The sequence below is a fragment of the Varanus komodoensis genome, unplaced genomic scaffold (assembly GCF_004798865.1).
Source record: "Varanus komodoensis strain SLA01 unplaced genomic scaffold, ASM479886v1 scaffold6_2, whole genome shotgun sequence".
Taxonomy (NCBI): Eukaryota; Metazoa; Chordata; class Lepidosauria; order Squamata; family Varanidae; genus Varanus; species Varanus komodoensis.
Window position 1 is genome coordinate 14,380,491 of NW_025336346.1, and position 23,344 is coordinate 14,403,834.

Genomic DNA, 23,344 nt, shown 5'->3' on the forward strand with positions numbered 1-23,344 from the left:
TTTTATGCAAGCGGAACCTCCTTGCACTAGCCTAAATTTTCACCAAAGCATTAGTATCAATAATTGGATAAGGAACTATAGTTTCCTTACCACAGCAGTCAATGCTATGCAGAATGGCTTTGTCAAGGCCTAAAGCTTTCCCTTCAAATTGAGAGACGGCGGTTTTTCTGGACATGTGAGCTGTGAGTGGCTCTTCAGACTCATTGCCACCGATGATGCAGTCGCCGTGGGAGGTGCCTAACTCCACTTCAGGGGGATAGAGATTTTCAGCAACACTTGCAGACTGGCCACGCAGATCTCCCTCAAATCCACCAGGCTTGGACATGGACTTCCGATCAGCTGTTGCTTTTGCAGACTTCAGAAAGAAAATCACAGTGAATTATCTTTTAAGGAGATACAATTCTATCAAATGCAAAATGTTGTGTAGAACACCTTAAAAAAACAGGATTGAGTGGGCATGCAGCCAAGGTATAGCCACACTCCCCATCTGTAACTACAGGGCTGAACATCACATAGAGCTATAATGCTATTTCTGGCCCTCATTTCCTCTCTTTTTTAAAATAAGTTTTATTATTATTATTTTCTACAAACTAAAAAAAAAAAAAAACTAAAAACATCCCTCTTCAAAGACATCAAACCTACAGGGTCGGCTCCCCATATATATTTTTTATAACAATCCATAGACATATTCGAAATTACACATAGTCCCATTTCTCTAGCCAATAATAAAAAGAGTTCCAAGTTTGATAGAAATATGTATCCTCTTTCTCCTTCAGAGACAAAGTCAGCCTGTCTTTTCCTCTGTTTTCATGTGCTCCAGGCCTGGTCCTTAAGGCAAGAGGGTCAAGGAACAGCACGTTACTCTGATCCCGAGCTTCTCATTTCAGTGACTCAAGCTGCATAGTGGAAACGACATCCCAGACGTAGGGTGCCATTGCAGCCACTGTGTGTGTCCTTCTGACCACATGCATGTGAAGGATCAGGGTGGGAACTGAAAAAACATCAACACTACTTCAGTTGTTTTATTCGGTAATACTTTTATACACTACAGTATTTTTTCACATACAAGCCAACAATAAAAAACAGAATGAAATGAGCATGAAGAAAAAAAGTATTTAAATACTTCTATCGAGCCTCAAGTATACTCAGAATTTGCCTAAAAGACTGTCACAAACAGGAAGGACAAGATCTCTTCTTGTCCATTTCAGAGTGCAGGATGCAGAATAATGAATTAAGTTAAAAGAAACCAGATTTAACCTAGTCACCAGGAAGAATTTCCTCACTGTCAGAGCAGTATGACAACGGAAACTATTACCTGAGGAAGCTGGGGGCTCTCCCTAGCTGGAGACATTCAAAAAGTGCCTGGACAGTCATCTGAGTCCAGTCCTGAGTCTAGTGGTGTAATTAGTGTCCTGCAGTAGCAGGGGATTGGACCCTATGGCCTTCAGGCCCTTTCAAACTCTACTATTCCATGATTCTATACATCCACCCAATCTGATAACCAAAATAAAGCAAGCCATGGACCACACACATGCTCAGGCACTGTCTAGGTGTAATGCTAAGTCAGGGCTTAACAGAATGAGAATGCGCTTCAGAGCGCTGTGAGCTCACATACTACCCTCCTCCTCTCTATTGCAGCTGTGAGGCGATGGGAACCATCTGCTGCCATTTCACGCTATCAGCCGTGTAGAATACTCCAATGTCCTCCACTCTGCTTGCAGGTAAACCTGGGGGCTTAGTAGCATCCAGTGCAGAGCACAAGAGTGGCAACTGTAATCTTTGCTACCGTGGTGCTCTGCACTTCGTATTTCATCCAAGTGACTGTTTTCAGCTGTCTAGATGAAGCTCCAGGAACAGAAGGTGAGGAGGGAGGGGAGCTGCCTGGAAAGAGAACAGGCTGTTGGCCCCAGCCTCCTCCTCTCCCCACTGCTGGCCCCTTCTCCTGCTCTCTGAGGCCAGTTTGCAACCTCGGAGAGGCAGCTTGTGTGGTTCTCCACTGTCTGCAAGGGAAACAGGACAAGAACCCCTCATTTGGAGTCTCAGCTCTGTTACCTGGGAAACTGGAAATTGGAGTTGGGGCACCAAAAATCCTGTGGCTATCTGGACAGTATCAAGAGACCACAGGATTGCATTCTTAGTGCAGTGTCCAAAATTGTAACTAACATTGCAGTTCATTGAAATAAGCCATTTTCATAAACTAGGGCTTGAAATTAGCGTCACGTACAGTTTCTCAGTTCAAATGTAACAACAGCTGGTGGTAGATCAAAAATGGAAGTTAAAACTTCTAAACTAATCACTTCTGCACTGGGGGAGTGTAAAGACCCTAAACTCATTGCATATCTTTTAAACTACGGATTTTCTTTCTTGTTGCAGTGATTCTTCTACCTCTTCTCTGAAAAGAAAGCTTTAATTATATATGATTAAACCTATGCAGAGAAATGGGTCTCATAGGAAAAGAAAAAAGCCACACACACCTGCTCCTGCTTACTTTGTGTTGCTAAGAGATATTGTTCATCATGTGGATCCTCAGGATCTCCTTGTGATCTTTGTTGCAAACATGTCATTTTCTGCCCTACAATTCCAAATGTTGCTGGATAAAACAATGCCATTGGAGCCTAATCAGAAGAGACGGGAAGAGCTTCAAAATATTGCAAATGTCTTTTAACAGTTCCACCCTGCCTGTCTGCACTTGTTTTATAGTGGAACAACCAGTTTAAATAACTGTTATTCTTGTCGGTTTAAAGAATAAATTAAAGAAGTGTTTAGTTTCATGTTTGAGTATTTAAAACGTAATGCCTAGTACACATCACTGCACGTCTTTGGAAGATTAAAACCATAATTGATTAGAAGAGGATAATGTAGACAAGACTGTTGAAAATGAACACCCCACCCTTTGTCACTGAATCTCAGCAGTGTAATTAAGCCTCTATCTAGGTGTATCACCTAGGTATTCCAGGTGATACATGCCTCAAGTGCTCACCTGTAACTTCTCATCTCCTAAGCGCAACTGGTATAACAAAGCTGGAGCATCTGGATGACGGACTTGGAACTCGTGATCTTTCAGTCCAGACAAATCCTAACAGAACACAGACAAAACAGAAGTGCTCTGCACAGCACGGCCTACGCACGTCTGCCTGCTGAGACACGAGGCCCACTTGCAGCCTAAAGAGCCTTTCAAATTTCTCAAAACCAAACTTAGCCATATTCAATGACTTTCCTTTTCTCCAAATACATCTTCACAAAGTTTCGTTCCAAGCAGTAACATAACCTTGAAACCTTTGGTATAGGTGGAGTATAAATGTTTTATTTTATTTATTTTTATATATATATATATATATATATAAATAGCTCATTTGATCTATTTGGCAGCTTATAAATATAACTATAAATCAATCAATCAATAACAGATACAGTTCCCATTACAGACAGCAATGTAACACATGCACTGAGCAACATCCATCACCCTGATCAACAAGGTCTGTGAAAGCGTCATCTGAACCGATCTCATTCAAACTGAGAACAATTTGAATGTATTACACACAACAAATACTTTTTTCTTATTTTATGCCTCCTCTCTGAAGATGATTTTATAAGCCTCTATGATCATTCCTCCTGAGTGGTGTTGTTCAGTCGCAAAGTCATGCCGACTATTCGCGACCCCACGGACATTACTCTAGGTTTTCCTGTCCTCCACCATCACCTGGAGTACAGTAGTCCCCCGAAATTAACGGGGGATGCATTCCTAGAGCACCTGTGAATTGTGAAAAACCGCGAATTTTGAATGTGGTAAAGGTTCATTGCCAGAAGCCTTAGAACAGGGCTCCTCAAACTTTTTGAAAAGGGGGTCAGTTGAAAGGTGCCGGCGATGGGCGCGGGTCACCAAGGCAGAGCGGGTGGAGGGTGCCAAGGTGGTGTGGGCAGGGGGCGTAGGCCAGGTCAGGCTGGAGGGTGGGCACGCACACACGACGAGGCAGGGACAGACGCGTGCAGAGATAGCTATCTCTGAGCGAGTCCAAACCGATCTCCTTGCTCGCAAGTCCAAACCGACTCCTTGGACTCACTTGGAGAAAACGATCTCCTTGCTTGCTCACAAGGAGATCATTTTGAACTCTCTCCCAAAATTGTGGGGGTTTCCGTGAACAATTTTAGCTCGGTTGCAAGGAAAATTCTGTGAAAGACTGAGGCAGTGAATGCTGAACCGGGACTTCACGGGGGTATACTGTACACCCAAGCCCACACCCACCTCTCCAGCGACCCCATCCAGCCACCTCAACCTCTGCCATCCCCTTCTCCTTTTGCCTCCTCCTAAGTACCTCCTGATTATAATGCAAGGTCATCAAGAGAGGGGCCTGGAGCTGTGTAAGGCAGAGTGTTGGATTTGCTACCTGGTTCATAGCTCTTACCTGGTCTAAATGGCAAAATGTTTCTTTTAAGTGGTGGAGGAGAAGACAGTCTGTCCTTTTAGCTAGCTGGCAGTCTCTGTAAGGAAAGCCAGCTCGCTGCATAAGCCAGTAAAAACATCTTGACACATCAGAGCCTCCATATGCAAGGCACAGCCTAAAACAAACATAAAGAAGTAGTGAGGGGGCTGGCATCTGCTCTTGCATCTAGAGATGGAAAATGTAAACAATTCTGATACCATGGTATCCATGATTGCAACTCCAGGCATGCCTTTGGTTCAATACTAAGCCTTGCTATATCAGCATGCATTTTCTCCCATATCATGACTGTTACCTGGTATTCCGATGTGAAACACCATCTTCAACACAGCAGACACTGGTCTTCTGATCCCCCACGTCCACAACACAGGCACTAGCCAAACCACTTCCAAAAGTTGCACAGACAGACTCCTGATGCACCACTATGCCTAGAAACAAACAGGAGAAAGTCTCTCAGGCACGCAACTACACTGCAAGCCATTCTGGCCAAATTTGTCATGCATGCACGACTACTAAATACTTCCCACAACAAACCCTCCTCTATAAAAACAAAGCAAAACAAACACGCCCCCTGAAGATGCATTTCTTAGGGCATCCAAGGCGATGGAGAAAGAAGACGTGCTTATTGCTACCCATTCCTCTTACAGATGATGACAGGATGGTGAAGCCATCACTCTCCATTTAAGACTCTACCTCTGTTTCATGCCTATTCATCTCCCAGCAAAAAGTGGTCACTTGTATAAATAAGCCAACAAATAAGCAGCAAGTTGTACAGTGTTCAATGGGGCTCACTCAAAAGTATGACAGGACAGTGACCTAAAGACCTGTTGCTAGTTCTCACTTTTCCTCTCATAGACAAGGCATACTGGTGCCAGCTTTGTCTGAAAAAGACCACTGCCCCCTGGAGATGCTCAGTGGATCAGTGGGCAGGGCCCACTGCAACAGTCCCACCCACACGGTTGTGGCAGTCATGGCCAGGTAGGCCAGCACCGTGGGGCAGTGTTTCCCATAGCCTGGGTGATCATGAAGGAACCCTGAAATTGTAATACTTATTATTATTATTATTATTATTATTATTATTATTATTATTACATTTCTATGCCGCCCCCTTGCCGAAACCTCGGGGCAGCTGACAACACGATAAAATACATTGAAATACAATAGCACATAATAAATTACCATTAAATACAAAAATACAAAAAATGCATTGATTTACAAATATAAGATTAAAATTATCAGTATAAATTAAGTAAATAAAAATATAGGAGGAGAAAGAGAAGGAAGAAGAAGTTGCCCTGGCCAGATCATACTTCCCACTGTATGGTGCAATTACACTGCGCCCCCCCCCCCCCCCCAAAAAAAATGTCCCTGTGCAAGCAGCCATTGCTCAACAGGCGCTGGCTGGCAGGTACGTGCACAGGAGAGGTCACGGGTCCCTTCAAGGAGCCCCCTACGTCTGTTGTTAGGAGGCCTTCTGAGAATTCACAAAATGTCAACGTTTGACAAATGAAAAGATGCCTATCTCTCACCCCGCGAATGCAGGGGTGGATGTAAGCAAGGGCAAAAAAAGTTCAGGAAAGTTATGCAAATAAAACTCAGAAAGAAAACCATCACATGAAAACCTGTCCCAGCTGACTATAAATGTGGCTGCTGTTTTACCTGAGAAGCCCATCTTCAGTAGGATCATATTTACTATTTCTTTCACATGCTGCTTATTATAGATGTCTGGGATTAGTAAAATGCATCTGTAATACTGAAAAAGAGAAGAAAAATAATCAAGGTTCTTCTTCATGGGGCAGGGTGAGCTATTTAAAGCATTTAGACAACTGGAAGAAACAGAAATATTGCCTAAGAGTTAGCACCAATTTCAACTTTAATGTCTTTTACATTTGGGATGCCACATTTCTCCTGGGTGTTTCACCAATTTCTTCAATGAACACAGCAAGGACAGCTCTCTTATTTTTCCCACCCAAGCCACCTTTCTGCCCATGTTTCTGTATCTACTGATTTTATTATATCCCCTCCAAATCTCATGCCTGTGAATTCATGTTTCTTCCACTTAATGTCCTATAATATGACAACTCCTACTGTCTCGTTTCAGCACTTCCAATTCTATAATATTTTCCTTTCTTTGGACCTCATGCTAAAACCTTCATCCATCTTCTGCCCATTTCTCACTTAGCCAGCTATAATACTAGCCTTCCCACTTGCTCTAGTTTCTTTTAGACCCAGGCAACAGCTTTGACAGGTTGGCCAAACCAGGTAGAGGGTAGCCATTGGGTCAAGACCTTCGGTGAGACAGGGATTTGTCTGTCCCGAGCATGTGAAGACAGACTCCTGCAGATTGAGCGGATGAGACCTACTAGAATAGGACCAATGGGCATGAAGGTGGTTTCTGCAAGCGTTGTGGTACACTAAGAGCACGGCAAGACATGAAGACGCCCTGGTCAACCACTGCACCCAGTCCATCTCTAACCGTCTCGACTCTTGTTCTGCCACTGGAGTAAGATGGATTCTGGGAAGAGAGAGTGAGGCTGACTATGCACACCTCTCCCTCATTTTAATCCAATCCACACGCAAGTCTTGACATCCTCACTCAGCCTCAAAGTCCTGTGGCGATGGGTGAGCGACAAAGCAGCAAGTGTGGATACACTGGGAGCTGTAGCCGCGGACCTGCACACAGGCGGCTCAGGTCTAATGGTCGACCTCTTGCTGACCGAAGCAACAGCTGGATTCGGCGTCTACCTGAGTGATGGAGCAGCCCTCTTTAGGACCACACTGCTCACCTCCGTAGCAAGAGGAAGGGGCTAGAAAAGGTGCCCTAAACATTGTTGCTTCACAGAACCTTGGCCAGCTTACGGCGGCTGGAGGGGATTCCATCTTATGCGGTCGAACAATAAAACTGCAAACAAAACGAAAACGCAAGGTAACACCACTGACTACTGGCACGTGGAATGTACACACGCTTCAAGACAACCCCTCAACAGATCGACCAGAAAGAAGAACAGCCCTGGTCACCAGAGAGCTCGCAAGATTTAACATCGATATAGTGGCCCTGTGTCAAACTCGCCTAGCCAACGAAGGTCAGCTCACAGAAACAGGAGGCGGTTACACATTCTTCTGGTGTGGACGTAGCAGTGAAGAATGTCATGACTCTGGAGTTGGCTTTGCGGTTAAGAATCATCTTGTCCCCATACTTGCCAGTCTTCCCAAGGGTGTGAACGACCGACTCATGACAATGCATCTCCCACTACCAAGAGGAAAGCAAGCCACACTGAACAGCGCCTACACACCCACAATGACGAATCCGAATGAAGTAAAGGACAAGTTTTATAAAGATCTCGATGCCCCACTCTCATCCATGAAGCGCACTGACAGGCTGATTCTACTTGGCGATTTCAATGCAAGGGTAGGATCCGATCACTCTGCCTGGGAGGGCGTCATTGGAAAAAATGGAATTGGCAAATGTAACAGCAATGGGCTACTACTACTGAAGACATGTGCGGCTCATGATCTGATCATCACTAATACCATCTTCCGCCTGCCCACTCGCAAAAAGACGTCCTGGATGCACCCACGCTCCAAGCACTGGCATCTCATTGATTATGTCATTGTGCGGAGGAAAGACAGACAGGATGTAAGGGCTACCAAGGCCATGCCGAATGCTGACTGTTGGACTGAACACAGACTCATCTCCACATCAAGCCTAAGAGATGTCCGCAGGGAAACAAAACTGTGATGAAAAAGATCAATGTCAGTAAATTGAGGAACCCCAACACAACAGCTTCACTAGCAGAAGATCTTGACAACCAACTCTCAGAGATGCAATTAGAGAAAAATGCCGAGAAGGACTGGAAACGCTTCCGGGATATTGTGCACTCTTCTGCACTAAAGGTTCTTGGACCCTCACACAGGAAACAGCAAGACTGGTTTGATGAAAATGATGAAGAGATCAAGGCCTTACTTGCCGAAAAGCACCGCCTTCACCGTGCTCATCAGAACGACCCATTGTCAACAGCAAAGAAAAACGCCTTCAACAACACTCGCAGGACTGTACAGAGCAAGCTTCGCAAGATGCAGGACTCCTGGTTGAGTGCCAAAGCAGATGAAATCCAGAAGTTTGCTGAGAGAAACAATGCCAAACGGTTCTACGAAGCCCTCAGATCCTTTTACGGACCTCAGCCTTCAAGGAGCTCCCCTCTACTGGACTCAGATGGTGCAACTCTCATTACTGAGAAGATTCTGATTCTACAGCGTTGGGCTGAGCACTTCCAATCTGCACTGAACCGCCCATCCTCCATCAATAACGAGGCGATTGACAGAATGCCCCAGGCGGGTATCAACCACAGCCTGGATGCCCCACCATCAAAGCCTGAAACCCTACAGGTCATCAGCCAGCTGTCCAGTGGCAAGGCCCCAGCATCTGACGCGATCCCAGCGGAAGTCTATAAGGAAGGTGGTGCAGCACTTGTCAACAAACTCACTCAGCTGTTCCAGTCCTTCTGGAATCAAGGATCCATTCCTCAGGAACTGAAAGACACGTCCATCGTACACCTCTACAAGAGGAAAGGAAATCGACAAGTCTGTGATAATCATAGAGGAATATCACTGCTCTCCATCGCAGGCAAGATCCTTGCACGTGTGTTGCTGAATCGCCTAACTGACCACCTGGAACAGGGTCTACTACCCGAGACACAGTGCGGCTTCCTCAAAGAGCGTGGCACTGTGGACATGATCTTCGCAGCCCGACAGCTCCAAGAGAAATGTCAAGAGCAGAATCGTGAACTGTACACCATCTTTGTGGACCTCACCAAGCTTTTGACACTGTGAGTCATGAAGGTGTGTGGCGCATCATGTCGAAGTTTGGGTGCCCTGACAGATTCATCCTGATGGTACGTCAGTTCCACGACGGCATGACAGCTTGTGTTTTGGACAACGGAGAAGCTTCAGAGGCCTTTCCCATCACAAATGGCGTCAAGCAAGGGTGCGTGCTGGCACCGACCCTGTTCAGCATAATGTTTTCAGCCATGCTGACAGACGCCTTTCAGAACAATTCCTTGGGAGTCAGTCTGAAATACAGGACCGATGGGAAACTGTTCAACCTGTGAAGACTCCAGACTGTCACCAAGATAAAGGAGACTGTGCTACGAGACCTCCTTTTTGCTGACGACTGTGCCCTGAATGCTGGATCAGAGCAGGAAATGCAAGCCCTCATGGACAAATTTGCAGTAGCATGCAACAACTTCGGCCTCCTCATCAACACAGAGAAAACCAAAGTGATGCATCAGCCAGCTCCGAAAGCCCAATACCAAGAGCCCACCATCACAGTGAAGGGACAAAAGCTGCAAGCAGTGGACCAATTTACATACCTTGGCAGCACCCTTTCCCGCGCAGTGACAATTGACATCGAGGTCAACTGCAGAATCGCCAAGGCAAGCTCTGCATTTGGCAGACTGCAGACCAAAGTGTGGGACCGCCATGGAATAAGCCTTGTTACAAAGCTTAAAGTCTACCAAGCAGTAGTGCTAACTACTCTGATGTATGCCAGTGAGACTTGGACAGTATACAGGAGACATGCTAGGCAACTGAACCACTTCCACATGACTTGCCTCCACAGACTTTTGAGGATCTGGTGGCAGGAAAAGGTGCCAGACACAGAGGTCCTCTCCAGAGCAGGCCTGCCATCAGTTCACACCCTGCTGATGAAAGCCCAGACACACTGGGCAGGCCATCTTGCAAGGATGCCAGACCACCACATCCCCAAACAGCTCTTCTATGGTGAGTTGTTTCAAGGAAAGCGATTGCACGGGGGACAAAAGAAGTGATACAAAGACACGCTGAAAGCCTCTCTCAAGTCCCTGGTTATCAACACCACCTCCTGGGAGACCCTGGCACAAGATCGATCGACATGGCGCACACTGATCCACCAAGGCTGCCAAACTTCTGAAGCCAGGAGGACCACCACAGCACAAGAGAAGCGAGCACTCCGTAAAGCCAGGGTTGCAAACTTTGCAACAGTGGTGCCCACACATGTCTGCCTGACATGTGGCAGAACACTCCATGCCCGTATTGGCCTTATCAGCCACCTGCGGACACACCGTGGACAGTTCACAACCCGTTAGATGTCAAGGTCCTCATAGAAAACGATGGATGAACATCATCATCAGTTTCTTTTAGAAAAAAACTATTAGAGAACATCTCTGCTGAATTCATTTTTTCTCACATTAACTCCTTCCTTTCAATGGCTGTGCTCCCTTCATCACTTGGTGTTAAGAATTTCCACCCTGAAGTCCCTTGATTATAATCATTCTACAGAGTACATGGCACCAATCTCAGGTGTACCACAAAGTGTACACTAGACTGGGAATTCTAGCCATGCTGGAGCAACCTATTTTTGTACACCCAGGACATGCACATTTCATATTTCCACATTATATTTTAAGTGTACAGCTGGAAAACATAGGCCTCCGGAGCTCCCATAGAGGAACTTCAGATCAGAGGACTCCATGCTGGAGGAAGGGAGCCAATTTCACCAGTTCCTCTTTCTCCTGTAGCCCCTTGAAAAGCTGCTGTGGAAAGCTGAGAACCCTCTGGAATAATGTGAGAGGCAGAACAGGAGAGGGGGCTGCAGGGAGAACCTGTGTGCAAGAAATTCTTTGCCTTCGCTCCAGCAGAAGCCCCTCCTGTATCTCAACCCTATCCATCAATCCTTTCCACAAATCACTTTTGTCAGCAGAAAAGCATCTCTGGGTGCAACCCAAAATGCACAAAGTGCCCTTCTCTGTGCCCCAGTTCCTTCTTCATACCCCCTTTTGCACATGCTCATCTGCTCCTTCCATGTGGCTCACTGTGCTGGCTCAGACTTTTCTATTTGTCCGAGTACAACTAAATTTGTTCTCAAAACTCATGGCTTTGGATATGCCTTTTCTGAACCAACTCTTACGGCTTCCATCGTTTTGTAGCACCCTTCTCAGTCGGGTGCAGACCATCTAGCCCAGGGCCATGCCACAGCTGTGCTTTGCATTGTGCTTCACATTCTAAGGCTGCCATCCTGATCACACTCACTAACCAAAAGAGACCTTCAACAGGTGCTCAGAATCATCCACAAAAGCCACACAGAGCAACCTTGGCTGGGAGAGAAGCCTGCAGCTATAGAGGCTCTGCTGTACACTGACTCTGTATTCCTTTAAAGCATGTAAAAAGGAACAGGACGTTAGACAATCACAGGAGATGTAATTGGGAGCCAGATGGCAAGCTGCTTTAACGGTCAAACTCTTTGGTAGAAACAGGGATGGGAAGTTAGTTGTCACTCTCAGCTGCTGCTGGTATCAGTCGTGGCTCACCTTCAAATCTTTCAGAGGTATTTCTAAATACTTCTGTATTGCGTATGACCATATAACTTCAAGATCAGCCAGGACTGCAGTAAGGGAGCCACCGGGCCCCGCATGGAGGTTCAACTGTCCTCGTCGCATAGGCCAATGGACATTGTAACAGTCCAAAGGATTAACATATAATGCCTGAAACAAACAAACAAACAAACAAAATCGACATCTTATTCGCACATGCAGATTTTTTGCTGCCAGATGGTTTTATTCTGCATTACATTACTTTTACCCCACACTGCTGGTTTTATCCTGATCTTATTATGTATTATTTCATTATAATTATTTTATTGTCTTTTATATTTTAATTACCTATACGTCGCCCAGAGAAGGTTGATCTTTGGAAAATGTCAAAAGGCCATGAACGGATGGTGGGCAGGGAGCCTGGTTTGCAGCACCGCACAGCTCCCTTGTTATCCCATCCCTCCTCCGCAGTCTCTTTTCTTGTGCCACCCTGCATGGATATACGCCAAGGGCAACACGCAGCCCCGAAGCCAAACTTTCCCCACTTCAGCCATAAAGCACCACTACAAAAATGTAAGTATGGCTTTTATTTGGAGTCAGAAGGGAAGCTGAAACGTAAAGATCTTAAACGAACAACAACCTGTCCAGTGACTTAGGGTGCCATCCCATGTATGTTTACGTGGAACAAATTCCTACTGCTTCCAGCATTCCCAGATAGCATGGCTGGCTGAGGAATTCTGGGAGTTACTAGAGTTTTCCCTGTACTTCAGAGGACTGTACTGACAATGTACCACATGGGAATTCGTAAAACTAAGAAATATCCAGAAAGTTAACTGAAAGCCAGCAGTGGCTGTACTGTGTTACGATTGCCCTATTAGTTGGGAGAATAGCTGCAAAATGATTAGCACAGTTTTAAAAGCCAAGTTAAACGTACAATACAGTTAGGCTTTTAGCATTTACGGGAACAATACAATGCTCGTGATTTTAAAAAAGGCTGTCAAAGACTGCTGCCCTGACTGTTTCTACCGGGGAAGCCACATGGCAGCAGCGCTGAATGGACAAGGCAGATGACCTCTGGCTCAGTTTTTTACACTCCTGCCACTGGATAAGCAGTATGAGAACTGGAGGAGGGGGAAACTTGACAGTCCGAGCTCTTACCAAAGTAACACTCCTTTAAAAAATAGTGAAATGAGAACTGATCATTTGAGAACTGATTGTAGAAGAGCATAAAGGTCAATATTTGGTAGGTCACATATGAAAAACCATTTATGTATTTATTCAATTGGTACCCACCTTGCCTCCAAACAAAATGGTGCTCAAGGCAGCTAAAAATGATTGTTTTATGACTGAAATAAAACCATCATAAAATCAATCGTGTTAAGAACACAATAAAAACACAACAACAAGAGAAAGGAAAATGGCACCCAGTCCAACAGAAATCCCTTCACTAACAATTTACATGCCAGAGGCCTACTTGAATGAAAACATATTTGTGTGCTGGTGAAAGGTCACTAGACAGGGAACTGACCTAGCCTTCTTCCACAGGGAGTTTTTACAGCCTGGAAGCAGCCACAGAGAAGACCCTGTAGCTGCAACTGAGGATTTCCCTTCCCTCATCTGCATTCATCCCTACTGGATTCCTTCAGCTCAGGCTTTCAATAGCTACTTCCTGGTGAGCTGTAACCTCCTCTGGGTGAGCAGGCAGGGCATCCTTTATAAACTGCAGGAAGGTTGCTCCTTTCTTTCTTTAACCTTCAGGTCAACCATGTGCCACAGGCAACTCATCCACCCACACATGAGCTCCTAAGAAACCTTCCTGTTGAGTTCATTTGTCTGACTGCTTTATACAAAACTACTGCATACAGGCCAACCCCCCTTTTAAAAATGCCTGCCCTTGTGCAGTCCATAAGTCCAAGTGAATGCTGGAAGGAAAATAGTACTTTAGTGACATGAGAAGGGAGTTCCTACCTCTTCTCCAATGACATATTCTGGGTGATGGGAAGTGTTTGTCCATTTTATCCCAGAGCTGTGATCTAAAATAGCAGGTCGCATCTGTCTATTGTAAGACCGGGCCTGAAATGTAAATTCAGAACATGAAACAGAAAAAATATTCTCCTGCTTAAGCTAATCTTCAAAGTCCATTTTAAAAATGCACATTTTTTCTTCACATACAGTTTCGAGAAATGTGTGTTGCTAAATGTTCAAATTTTATCCTAAAGAATAATAATGCTAATTTGAACTACTGTAGGAAGGAATAAAAATTCCAGATGTACGTTAGTTGTTGCATCAGAATTAACAGAAGGTGGTAGCATATTAAAAGATTCATATCAATGGTCCACTTCCAAATCTTTCAGTATTATATCCTGTCATATGCCCTCCTGCCATTTACTTAAGCCAAAATAACATACATGCAAGAGAATGAATAGCCACACACATGCTTAGTAAGGACACACTCCGATGGACTACACCTTCACTGTTCAGAAGGCCTCTCCACACAGAGGCTTCCGAGATTCTCATGCTCCAAGGGGCTAAAGCTGGCAGGGTAGGAAGAGCAGCAGCGGCAATCTTTTCTCCCTACCTCCTCCTCACTGAGCTTTCCGTTAGACCAGCTTTTTATCCCAACTGGCAATGGCATTTTGGAGGGGAGCAAAAGTGGCTGGGGGAGGACCAGGAAAAATTGCATCCTGGACTCTCCAGTCTCCTCCCTGCCCCATCCACTGGAATACTCACCCTCCTTCCACCTCTCCAAGGTTGATTTTCTGACCTTGAAGAGGCAGCCACCACGGGTCTCTTCATTATTTATTTATTTTATTTATATTGCGATTTATATCCTGCCTTTTTCCTACAAAGGGCTCAAGGCAGCTTACATCATCTGTCCTCCTCCATCTTATCCCCACAACAACAACCCTGTGAGGTAGGTTGGGCTGAGAGTCTGTGACTGGCCCAAAGTCACCCAGTTGGCCCCATGGCTGAGCGAGGACTAGAACCCAGGTCGTCTGAGTCCCAGTCCCAGGCTCTTAACCACTACACCATGTGAGGGAATGATTTCCAATTCTCCTTTCTGAGGGTGGAGTGCTGCCACTGACCCTGAAAAAGGTTTTCCGGCCAATCGTATGGTCTCTGGGACAGTCATCTTGGTTCCATAGGATCGTTTTTCCAAAAAAGGAACATTCAAACATCATCAGTGAAGCCCTTCATTCTCCCTGAAACATTCTTAACAGACTTGAAAGTTGTAATACTTCAAAGGTTTCAAAAGGAAGCTCCAAAGTGAAATCGCTATGCTGAAATTCATGTACAACTTGGCAGCAGCATCTTCCGCTCACAAGAGGCTGGGAGCAGCCTCAGTATAGGAAATAAGTAAGTCAGTAAATGGGCACACCATTCTTCTGCATTGCTGGCCCTTCTAGCCTCACTTCATAACAGTCTTCCTTAGCTTGGCTCCTTCCGGGAGTGTTGGCCACCCTGACTGAGAACGATGGCAGTTGTAGTCCAACCCATCAAAGAGTGCCAAATTAGGAAAACTTGCTTTAAAACATGCCCCACACTTTTATTCTTACCCGTCTCTGTGTGTGCACATATCTGTCAGTTGAGGAAAGTGCCATGCATTTAATTAATAGCCCATGAAGACTTACGCCACAGTATTTAACGAAACTAGGGAAGCTGCATCGACAGCAGACCATCTGTCATCTAGCTAAGTACTGTCTGTTTAGACAGGTAGCAGCTCACCAGGGACTCAGGCAGAGTTCCTTCCCATCACCTGCTGACTTGACCCTTTCCCTGGAGATAGCATGGATCGCGCTTGTGATTTTTAAAAGCCAAATAATGCTCTACAAAACGAGCTACTGTCCCTCTCTCTCTGTTCAGCCCATGGTCAAGTAAAAGGTGGTGTGTTTAGAGCCGCTCCAGGTAAAACTTGGTTCTAGATCTGGAGCCCCCTAATTCTTCTGAGATGCCCCCGCAAGGGGCAATAATGTACACCAGCTCTTGAGCTGCCACCCTTTCTTTCCCTTCCACTGATTTCAATGTGAGGGGATATGAAAAGAAGGAATACTCCCTCACCACCTCTGTCCTGCCTGGCAAAAACATGGCATGGCTCCTTCCCCGTGGACTCCACCAACCTCCCCATAAGATTACTTTGCCCACTTATGGGTCTTTAATAAAACAGCCCCCAAAACATAGTTTCTATTACCTGATCAGGTGACACTGGTATACGTCTGGCACCATTTGACATCTTTTTGGACCATATGGCTTGGTCAACCATTTTAAGACCATTTTGTCTTTGTTCAGTACTTTCAGGTTTCTAAATAAAAGCAAGCAATGGATTAGCTTTCTTCTAAAAACCATCACAGTTCTTTTAAATTGATATTACTGAAGCCAGGTGCATACACACAAATGCAGTACTTACATTTACTCTGCAAAAAGCAACACTACATAAGGATCGGAAAATATTCACAAACTATCACCTTGCAAGAGTGACCTTTCTTTAATTACCCCTGCTGTTTCTGAACAAGGAGGTAAATTTGAGTCTGGGCTGCAACACTGTCAATAGGTAAGATTTAATGTTTCTCTAGACAAAACAAATACATCCCTACCCACAAAGTAAGAGATGACAAAAGATTATGTGTTCTTCTCCCTGACATGCTAACTTTCCATGTGAGGGGTTTTTATTTTAACACAATTCAGCTAACACACTTCACTACCTGAATACCATTCTATATATGTGAAAAAACAAGCATGTACATGTGTAGGAAACCCATTATTTTCATGGCTAAACAGAAAGTTTGGCATGTATCCTATAAGTTCCTGACCAATCACGAAGATCCGCAGTTGGCGGCTACCAGGGAAAGAGTCTTCTCTGTAGCAGCCCCGCTTTTATGGAATATCCTTCCCAAGGAGATCTGCTTGGCATCTTCACTGTATACATTTAGATGGCAAGTTAAAATTTTTCACTTTAAGCAGGCATTTAATCTTGATTATGTTCTTTGATTATTACTTTTACTGCTGGGTCCTCACAATTTTTAATTATTTTAATGTTTAGCACTGCATTATTTTCATATTGTTATTGTATTCTACTTCTTCTTGTTCTATTGTTGCTGTTAATTTTTAAACTGCTCCAAGGCATTTGCCAGTTGGATGGTATATAAATCTAACAAGTGTATACAGAAAATTTGCACAGTACATGAAGTTTTCTGGCACAGAAGTAACATCTATATAGAAAAATAGCCTTGTGTAATATGATCCTCCGAGACAAGCGCAAAATATATCTCTTCAGGGCACTTTTATTAATGCACTTCACAAAGTCTAGTGCACTTGTGTTAATGCCACAGCTTGTGTCAATCCCCTCTGTAGCTGCTTCAGATGATGCAAGATAAGTGCATGTTACCGTGAAGCTTGATGTTATTGTACAATCCACGCACACCCTAGGAGACGCATAAAGCACAGCGCATTTTTCATGCACCCAAACAAGCATGAAAAAATGCACTTTAAACAGGCAACTACTGAATTAATTGAATACAATACTCAATGTGCAAGACTTACATTGAGTCCTTCTCGCAGAAGCCAATTGTCTTTGTAGGTGGGTTGTCCTTGCTGCTTGTGTCTTCTTGCAATGATATGAGGAATGCTAATAGGCAGTGTGTCTGTAGCTCTTCCAATCCTTAAGGTCATAGAACCTGGATGGATCACCACAATGAAGTTGCTCTGTATTTGCTAAAAGTAGTAAAAAATAACAATACTTACACCAAAATTTGAGTTCTAAAAGAGCAGTCTATACCATGTTTGAAAACCTATTTCCCTTTATAGCATTATGTAATAATACCATTATCTAAGATATAGAGTTTTACTTGTCCATTCCCCATGGGGTTGTGCCACCTTTCCTACCTTTTCTGTTCCCATTGGATAGAGGGCTATGCATCTGTACTATCTGATTTTCGGACATCAAATATTTGAATAAGTGCATCAGAGCATCTCATGTTCTCTCAAGTTTCCCCTCAAAAAGGCTACAGCCCTGAAACAGCACTCTCCAGATCAGATCCTGAACTTTGTTAAGATATACCAATGAAACCACAGGCTAGGAGCTTAGATCCTGACTAAAGTGCCAAAAATGTCAATCTGCCATTTTGAACTGATCTGTAAAACAGAATTTGAGATGGAGGAAAAGCAGCTTATGTATGGATTTGAGGAAGGCTGCTTATCACTGCCACTTCTCTTTTGAAGGAAAAACACACACACCAATAGGTCTGGCTCATGGGACCGAATCCCCACCACTGTGCTACTCAGGGGAAAGGTGCAAATGAGCAAGCGAGAGGCAGTGGTGGCGGCACCTGGCATGACCAACACCCAGTGAAAGAGAGGAGTTGAGTGAACAGGCAGAGGGGGCCACCGGGCACACTCCCTCTTCCTCTGCACAGCACCATGAGCCCGATCCAGCCTGCCAGTGCCCAGAGACAGTGAGCAACAGAGAGGGAGGAGAAGCCACTGGGAACCCTCGTCTCCGTGCTTCCCCACTCGATCCAGAAGCCTGTCGCCCAGGGATGAAAAGGTGAGGATGAGGAAGCAACAACTGCTCTTGCAGCTCACCTGCCCCCAGCTCCGCCTGCTTGCACATCCAGTCTCTTTGGGTAATGCCTTGGGAAGGATTGGGCTTTGCAGCAGGCCAGCCCCACTATTAGGCAGACTGATGGTCACCTCAGGTGGGAAATGTTAGGAGTGGGAGCAAAGGCAAGGTGTTGGAGGACAGAACTACATACCCTGCCCTTTGCCCCTGTGCTGCGGGACCCTGCTGTGTTTGTACTGCTGAACTAAGATTCCCAAGTCTACACAACCTGTATCCTTGGAATGGACAAAGGGATCCCATCTTGTCCTTTGCCTTGGGCAACAAGATGTCTCAGGGCCTCAGCTCACATTATACTCTTTGTCTACTCAGCTACCATTTCTCTGTGATGTGGAGGGTTGGGCTAACTGACCTCAACTGGTACCACCATGCCACTCAGAAGTGGCGCTCAATTATCCATTAGAACCAACAGGCACAGCAAAACTCCCAAGGGCCTACAGAAAAAGATTTGGGGCCTACAGAAAGATTCCTTTCAAAGAAAGCAAATTATTTTCTGATTTAGTAGTTAGCACATTCAGATGTGTTATGTCCTAAGCAAATGTAGGAGCAACTGCTCAAGAGGGCAGAATATGCTTATGTGCAGAGATATAAACATGGGGGAGTACCAGGGAACTCGGGACTATTGTTATGGGGTTCCTTGTGGGTATTTTGGAAGCCAGAATCTTCCCAGGGCTATGACCCAGTAGCTAAACACAACACATATTTCCAAATTATAGCTCTGTAATTATGGGCCTTATACAATGCAAGTGTTGATGTATATATTTGCCTTGGGAGTCCACAATTCTGTAGGAATGCCTAGGGTCTCCTACGATTTTATTGTGGCCCTGCTGACAAGGAGGATATGTGGAAGCAGGCAAGGGGACTGGTCTTTCAATGATCAACCCTGAATGCTGCATAGTCCAGAAAGAGGGCAGGCGAGTGGAATCGCAGAGACACTTGTCTGTGCTTCTTCTCTCAGCAATGTCATGTGCCCAAAAATCCTTCCTGAGATGCCCGAGGAGGCTAGCAAGGGAAAAGAGGAGGAACTAGCAGGTGCTACCTGCTGTTGCTTACACACTTCCTTTCTTGACTCCAGAAGTGGCAAAACTCAGAGAAGGGGTGTGTGCAAGTGACTTGGGGGATATTTTTCTAAGAAATCCACCCCTGCTGTTTTTTTCCAGCCCCTGCAGAAGGGCAAAGGGAATCAGAAGAAATTATTATTTACTGTTTGCTCCCCTCCCTTCTCCTCAGCAATCCACTGCCTATTCTTCAAAATATACCTGGCAGGTTAAACACCACTTTTCAAAGATACGCTTTAAACTGCATGCACCCAGGGTCCACTGGCCTTAATGAACTTTGCATGTAGCCAAAAGTTACAAGGATTGGAAAAGGCCACAGGATTGGAAAAGGTCAGTTTACATTCCGATCCCAAAGAAGGGCAATGCCAAAGAATGTTCAAACTACCGCACCATTGCACTCATTTCACATGCTAGCAAAGTTATGCTCAAAATCCTACAAGCTAAGCTCCAGCAGTATGTGGACCGAGAACTACCAGAAGTACAGGCAGGATTTCGAAGAGGGAGAGGAACTAGAGATCAAATTGCCAACATACACTGGATCATGAAGAAAGCTAGGGAGTTCCAGAAAAACGTCTATTTCTGCTTCATTGACTATGCTAAAGCCTTTGATTGTGTGGATCACAACAAATTGTGGCAAGTTCTTAAAGAGATGGGAATACTAGACCATCTTATTTGTCTCTTGAGAAACCTATATGCATGTCAAGAAGCAACAGTGAGAACCGGATATGGAACCACTGATTGGTTCAAAATTGAGAAAGGAGTTTGGCAAGGCTGCATAAGGTCCATCATGCCTATTTAACTTATATGCAGAGCACATCATGAGAAAGGTGGGCTGGATGAATCATCAGTTGGAATTAAGATTGCTGGGAGAAATATCAACAACCTCAGATATGCAGATGATACCACTCTAATGGCAGAAAGTTGAAGAGGAACTAAAGAGCCTCTTGATGCGGGTGAAGGAGGAGAGCACAAAAGTTGGCTTGAAACTCAACTTTAAGAAAACTAACATCATGGCATCTGGTCCTCTCACTTCCTGACAAATAGATGGGGAAGAAATGGTGGTAGTGACAGATTTTATTTTCCTGGGCTCCAAGATCACCGCAGACAGGGGCTGCAGCCAAGAAATTAAACAACACTTGCTTCTGGGGAGGAAAGCTATGGCAAATCTAGGCAGCATACTAAAAAGCAGAGACATCACCCTGCCGACAAAAGTGCGTATAGTCAAGGCTATGGTTTTCCCAGTTGCAATGTACGGCTGTGAAAGTTGGACCATAAGGAAGGCTGAACGCCGAAGAATTGAGGCCTTTGAATTGTGGTGCTGGAGGAGACTCCTGCGAGTTCCTTGGACTGCAAGGCGATCAAACCGGTCAGTCCTAGAGGAGATCAACCCTGACTGCTCTTTAGAAGGCCGGATACTGAAGATGAAACTCAAATACTTTGGCCACCTAATGAGAAGGAAGGACTCCCTGGAGAAGAGCCTAATGCTGGGAACAATAGAGGGCAAAAGAAGAAGGGGATGGCAGAGGATGAGGTGGCTAGATGGAGTCATGGAAGCAGTTGGCATGAGCTTAAGTGGACTGCGGGGGATGGTGGAGGGCAGGAAGGCCTGGAGGAATGTTGTGCATGGGGTCGCAATGTGTTGGACACGACTTAGTGACTAACAACAACAATAAAAGTTACAATCTTCTGCTTACTGATCTAAGAGTAAGATCCATTTAGCATCAGGTGGAATCCATGGGTTTCTCAACCCTGAGCTAATTCCGGAAGAGACTTGGGGGGTGCAGAAAGGATTGATAACTTCTCCCTCCAACGCATCAATCCTTCCTTATAAGCGTCCTCCATCTCACATTCTCACAGTACCCGTGAGATTGGCACGCAGCCTTCCCAGAAAGAGGTGTGTAAACCCCCAGCACTTCCGTCTGGATAACGATCACCCCGGGTCTCTGTTCACTTCCTAGTAAATAAACCAGCACACACAAGATCCGGCTATATAACACGACCCACAATCCACGGAGTCTGCTGATGCACTTCTCAACGGATTGTATCACTTCAAGCTATACGCAGGGCACTTGCACGTCTGAAAGCATGCCCCAAAATGAAACATTCCCTGCAATGAACCTTCCGCCACGCTCACATGCGCAGTGCTTTCTCTGCACTCAGCTTCTTAAAAAGACGAGGCGGCGGGCGGAGAAATCGCAGCCTGACGCAGCAGCCTCGCCGTCGTATCAGAGCGACCCGAAAGGGCCCCGGGGCGGGCACAGACCCGAGCCCCGGCATGGGCGCCCTGCCGGAGGAGGCTCCCCGTCTGGGCCGGCGCTCCCTCACCTCCTGCAGCGACTCGGGCACCGCGGCGGGGACGATGGGCCTCTTGGCGCCGCGCTGCTCCTTCTCCTTGTCGCGCTCTTTGTCCTTCCCATTCTCCGCCGCCGCCGCCGCGGCCTCCCCCTTCTCCGCTTGAGTCATCCCCGCTTGTCTCCTGCCGCCGCCGAGTTCTCTCCGCTGCGGAAAGGCGGAGCCGCTCCTCCTCCCCGGGGAGGTCGTGGCAGAAGCCGGTACCGCCCCTTTTCTCGGCCGTCTCTGCCGCTCTCTCGCCCACAATGACTACTCCCTCCGCCTCCGCTCCTTGCCGAGCCGGCATCGAGGCGGCCTTACCAGACGAAGCGGCCGCTTCCTCCCCTTTAAGACGCGGCTTTGGTTGAATGCATACGGCGGAGGAGGTGATAGCAACCTCCTTTGATCCGGCCACGCCAGTTTTTGTATGCAGGTACACATAAATGGAGAAGCGCAAAAGTAGACAACGTGTGGCCCTCCGGAGTTTTTTGACCCACCACTCTCATGATACCTATCGACTAGGGCTGATGGGACTTGTAGGGCACCAACATCTGGAGGGTCACACATTTCCCACCCCTGGACACCAGGATCATCAGATGTCTTATACCGACTTGGACCAGCTGTTTCCCTGCTTCAGTATTTTCTGTGTGAACAAGCTGCAGCTCTCCAGCCTCTCAAACAAGTCATGCATAGCCCTAGCTGCAGATGGTTACATATGAAGCCTGGTGCTTGCTACACCCAAAGCACATGCTTGGCTATTGAACTATGGCCCCTTCCACTTGGGATCCCATCACCCAGAGGCTGGATACTTCTGACAGGGCAATTTCTTTAACTAGGATATCACTGAATTGGTCAAAGGGGCTAATCACAATTTCTCTTACAAAAATATGAGAAGGCCATGAACCAGTGCTACGCTTTCTCCCTACAAAAATGGGCCCTTATGTTTGAGAACCAGGAGAGCTTCAGAAAAAGAAAAGCTAGAGTCATGCTATTAGTTATGCACTAAAGTTGCTTCTCTGACCCTCCTCTCCTTTGTTTCAGCATGTGCAGCTTCCATTCCACACACAGGATGGGAGGATAAACAAAGGGACTGGTGGAGGAACAGCAGCTGTTATCACACAAAAAGCCTTGTGTCCTGCACAGGACAATTTCTAGGCAAAATAATATGTAGACAGCATCACAAAGGACAACAACATTTCAACCTCCCCCGATGCATTGCCCTTAAGATTGATATACTTGAAAAAAGTACTTCAGAGGAAGAGCAGCATGAAACTGCTGAATTATGATTTATTAGGAAATAATATACTAGGGGTAGCTTGAATTAAGAGTTGTTGGGGGTTTTTTAAATCTCAGTACAGGTGAGAATTCTCTCACCAACCCTGAGACATCATCATGACTTTCTGAATGGTCACTGAATTATGTTTACATTTGAGATTTAATATAAGAATCAGTATTTATTTCTTGCATTTCAGTTCCCTATCTGCATCCATGTATATGCTTTCCAATTCAGGGTAACATTCCATGCACCTGTCACAGGGAAGTTTGGTCCATGAAAGC

General features: G+C 45.6%; 1 protein-coding gene across 1 annotated transcript in view; it reads right to left on the reverse strand.

The window, feature by feature from the left end:
- ACTR8 (actin related protein 8) overlaps window positions 1-22,240 on the reverse strand; it is a 27,010-nt gene extending 4,770 nt beyond the window's left edge. The window contains exons 1-11 of the mRNA XM_044451311.1: window positions 21,782-22,240; window positions 17,324-17,494; window positions 15,975-16,085; window positions 13,754-13,858; window positions 11,783-11,956; window positions 6,099-6,192; window positions 4,735-4,867; window positions 4,404-4,557; window positions 2,981-3,076; window positions 2,475-2,615; window positions 91-355 (exon numbers count right to left, since the gene is read on the reverse strand). Of these exons, the coding sequence (XP_044307246.1) occupies window positions 91-355; window positions 2,475-2,615; window positions 2,981-3,076; window positions 4,404-4,557; window positions 4,735-4,867; window positions 6,099-6,192; window positions 11,783-11,956; window positions 13,754-13,858; window positions 15,975-16,085; window positions 17,324-17,494; window positions 21,782-21,919 (1,582 nt within the window). The 5' untranslated portion in view covers window positions 21,920-22,240. The remainder of the gene's footprint in view (window positions 1-90; window positions 356-2,474; window positions 2,616-2,980; window positions 3,077-4,403; window positions 4,558-4,734; window positions 4,868-6,098; window positions 6,193-11,782; window positions 11,957-13,753; window positions 13,859-15,974; window positions 16,086-17,323; window positions 17,495-21,781) is intronic.
- Between the last annotated feature and the right edge of the window lie 1,104 nt (window positions 22,241-23,344).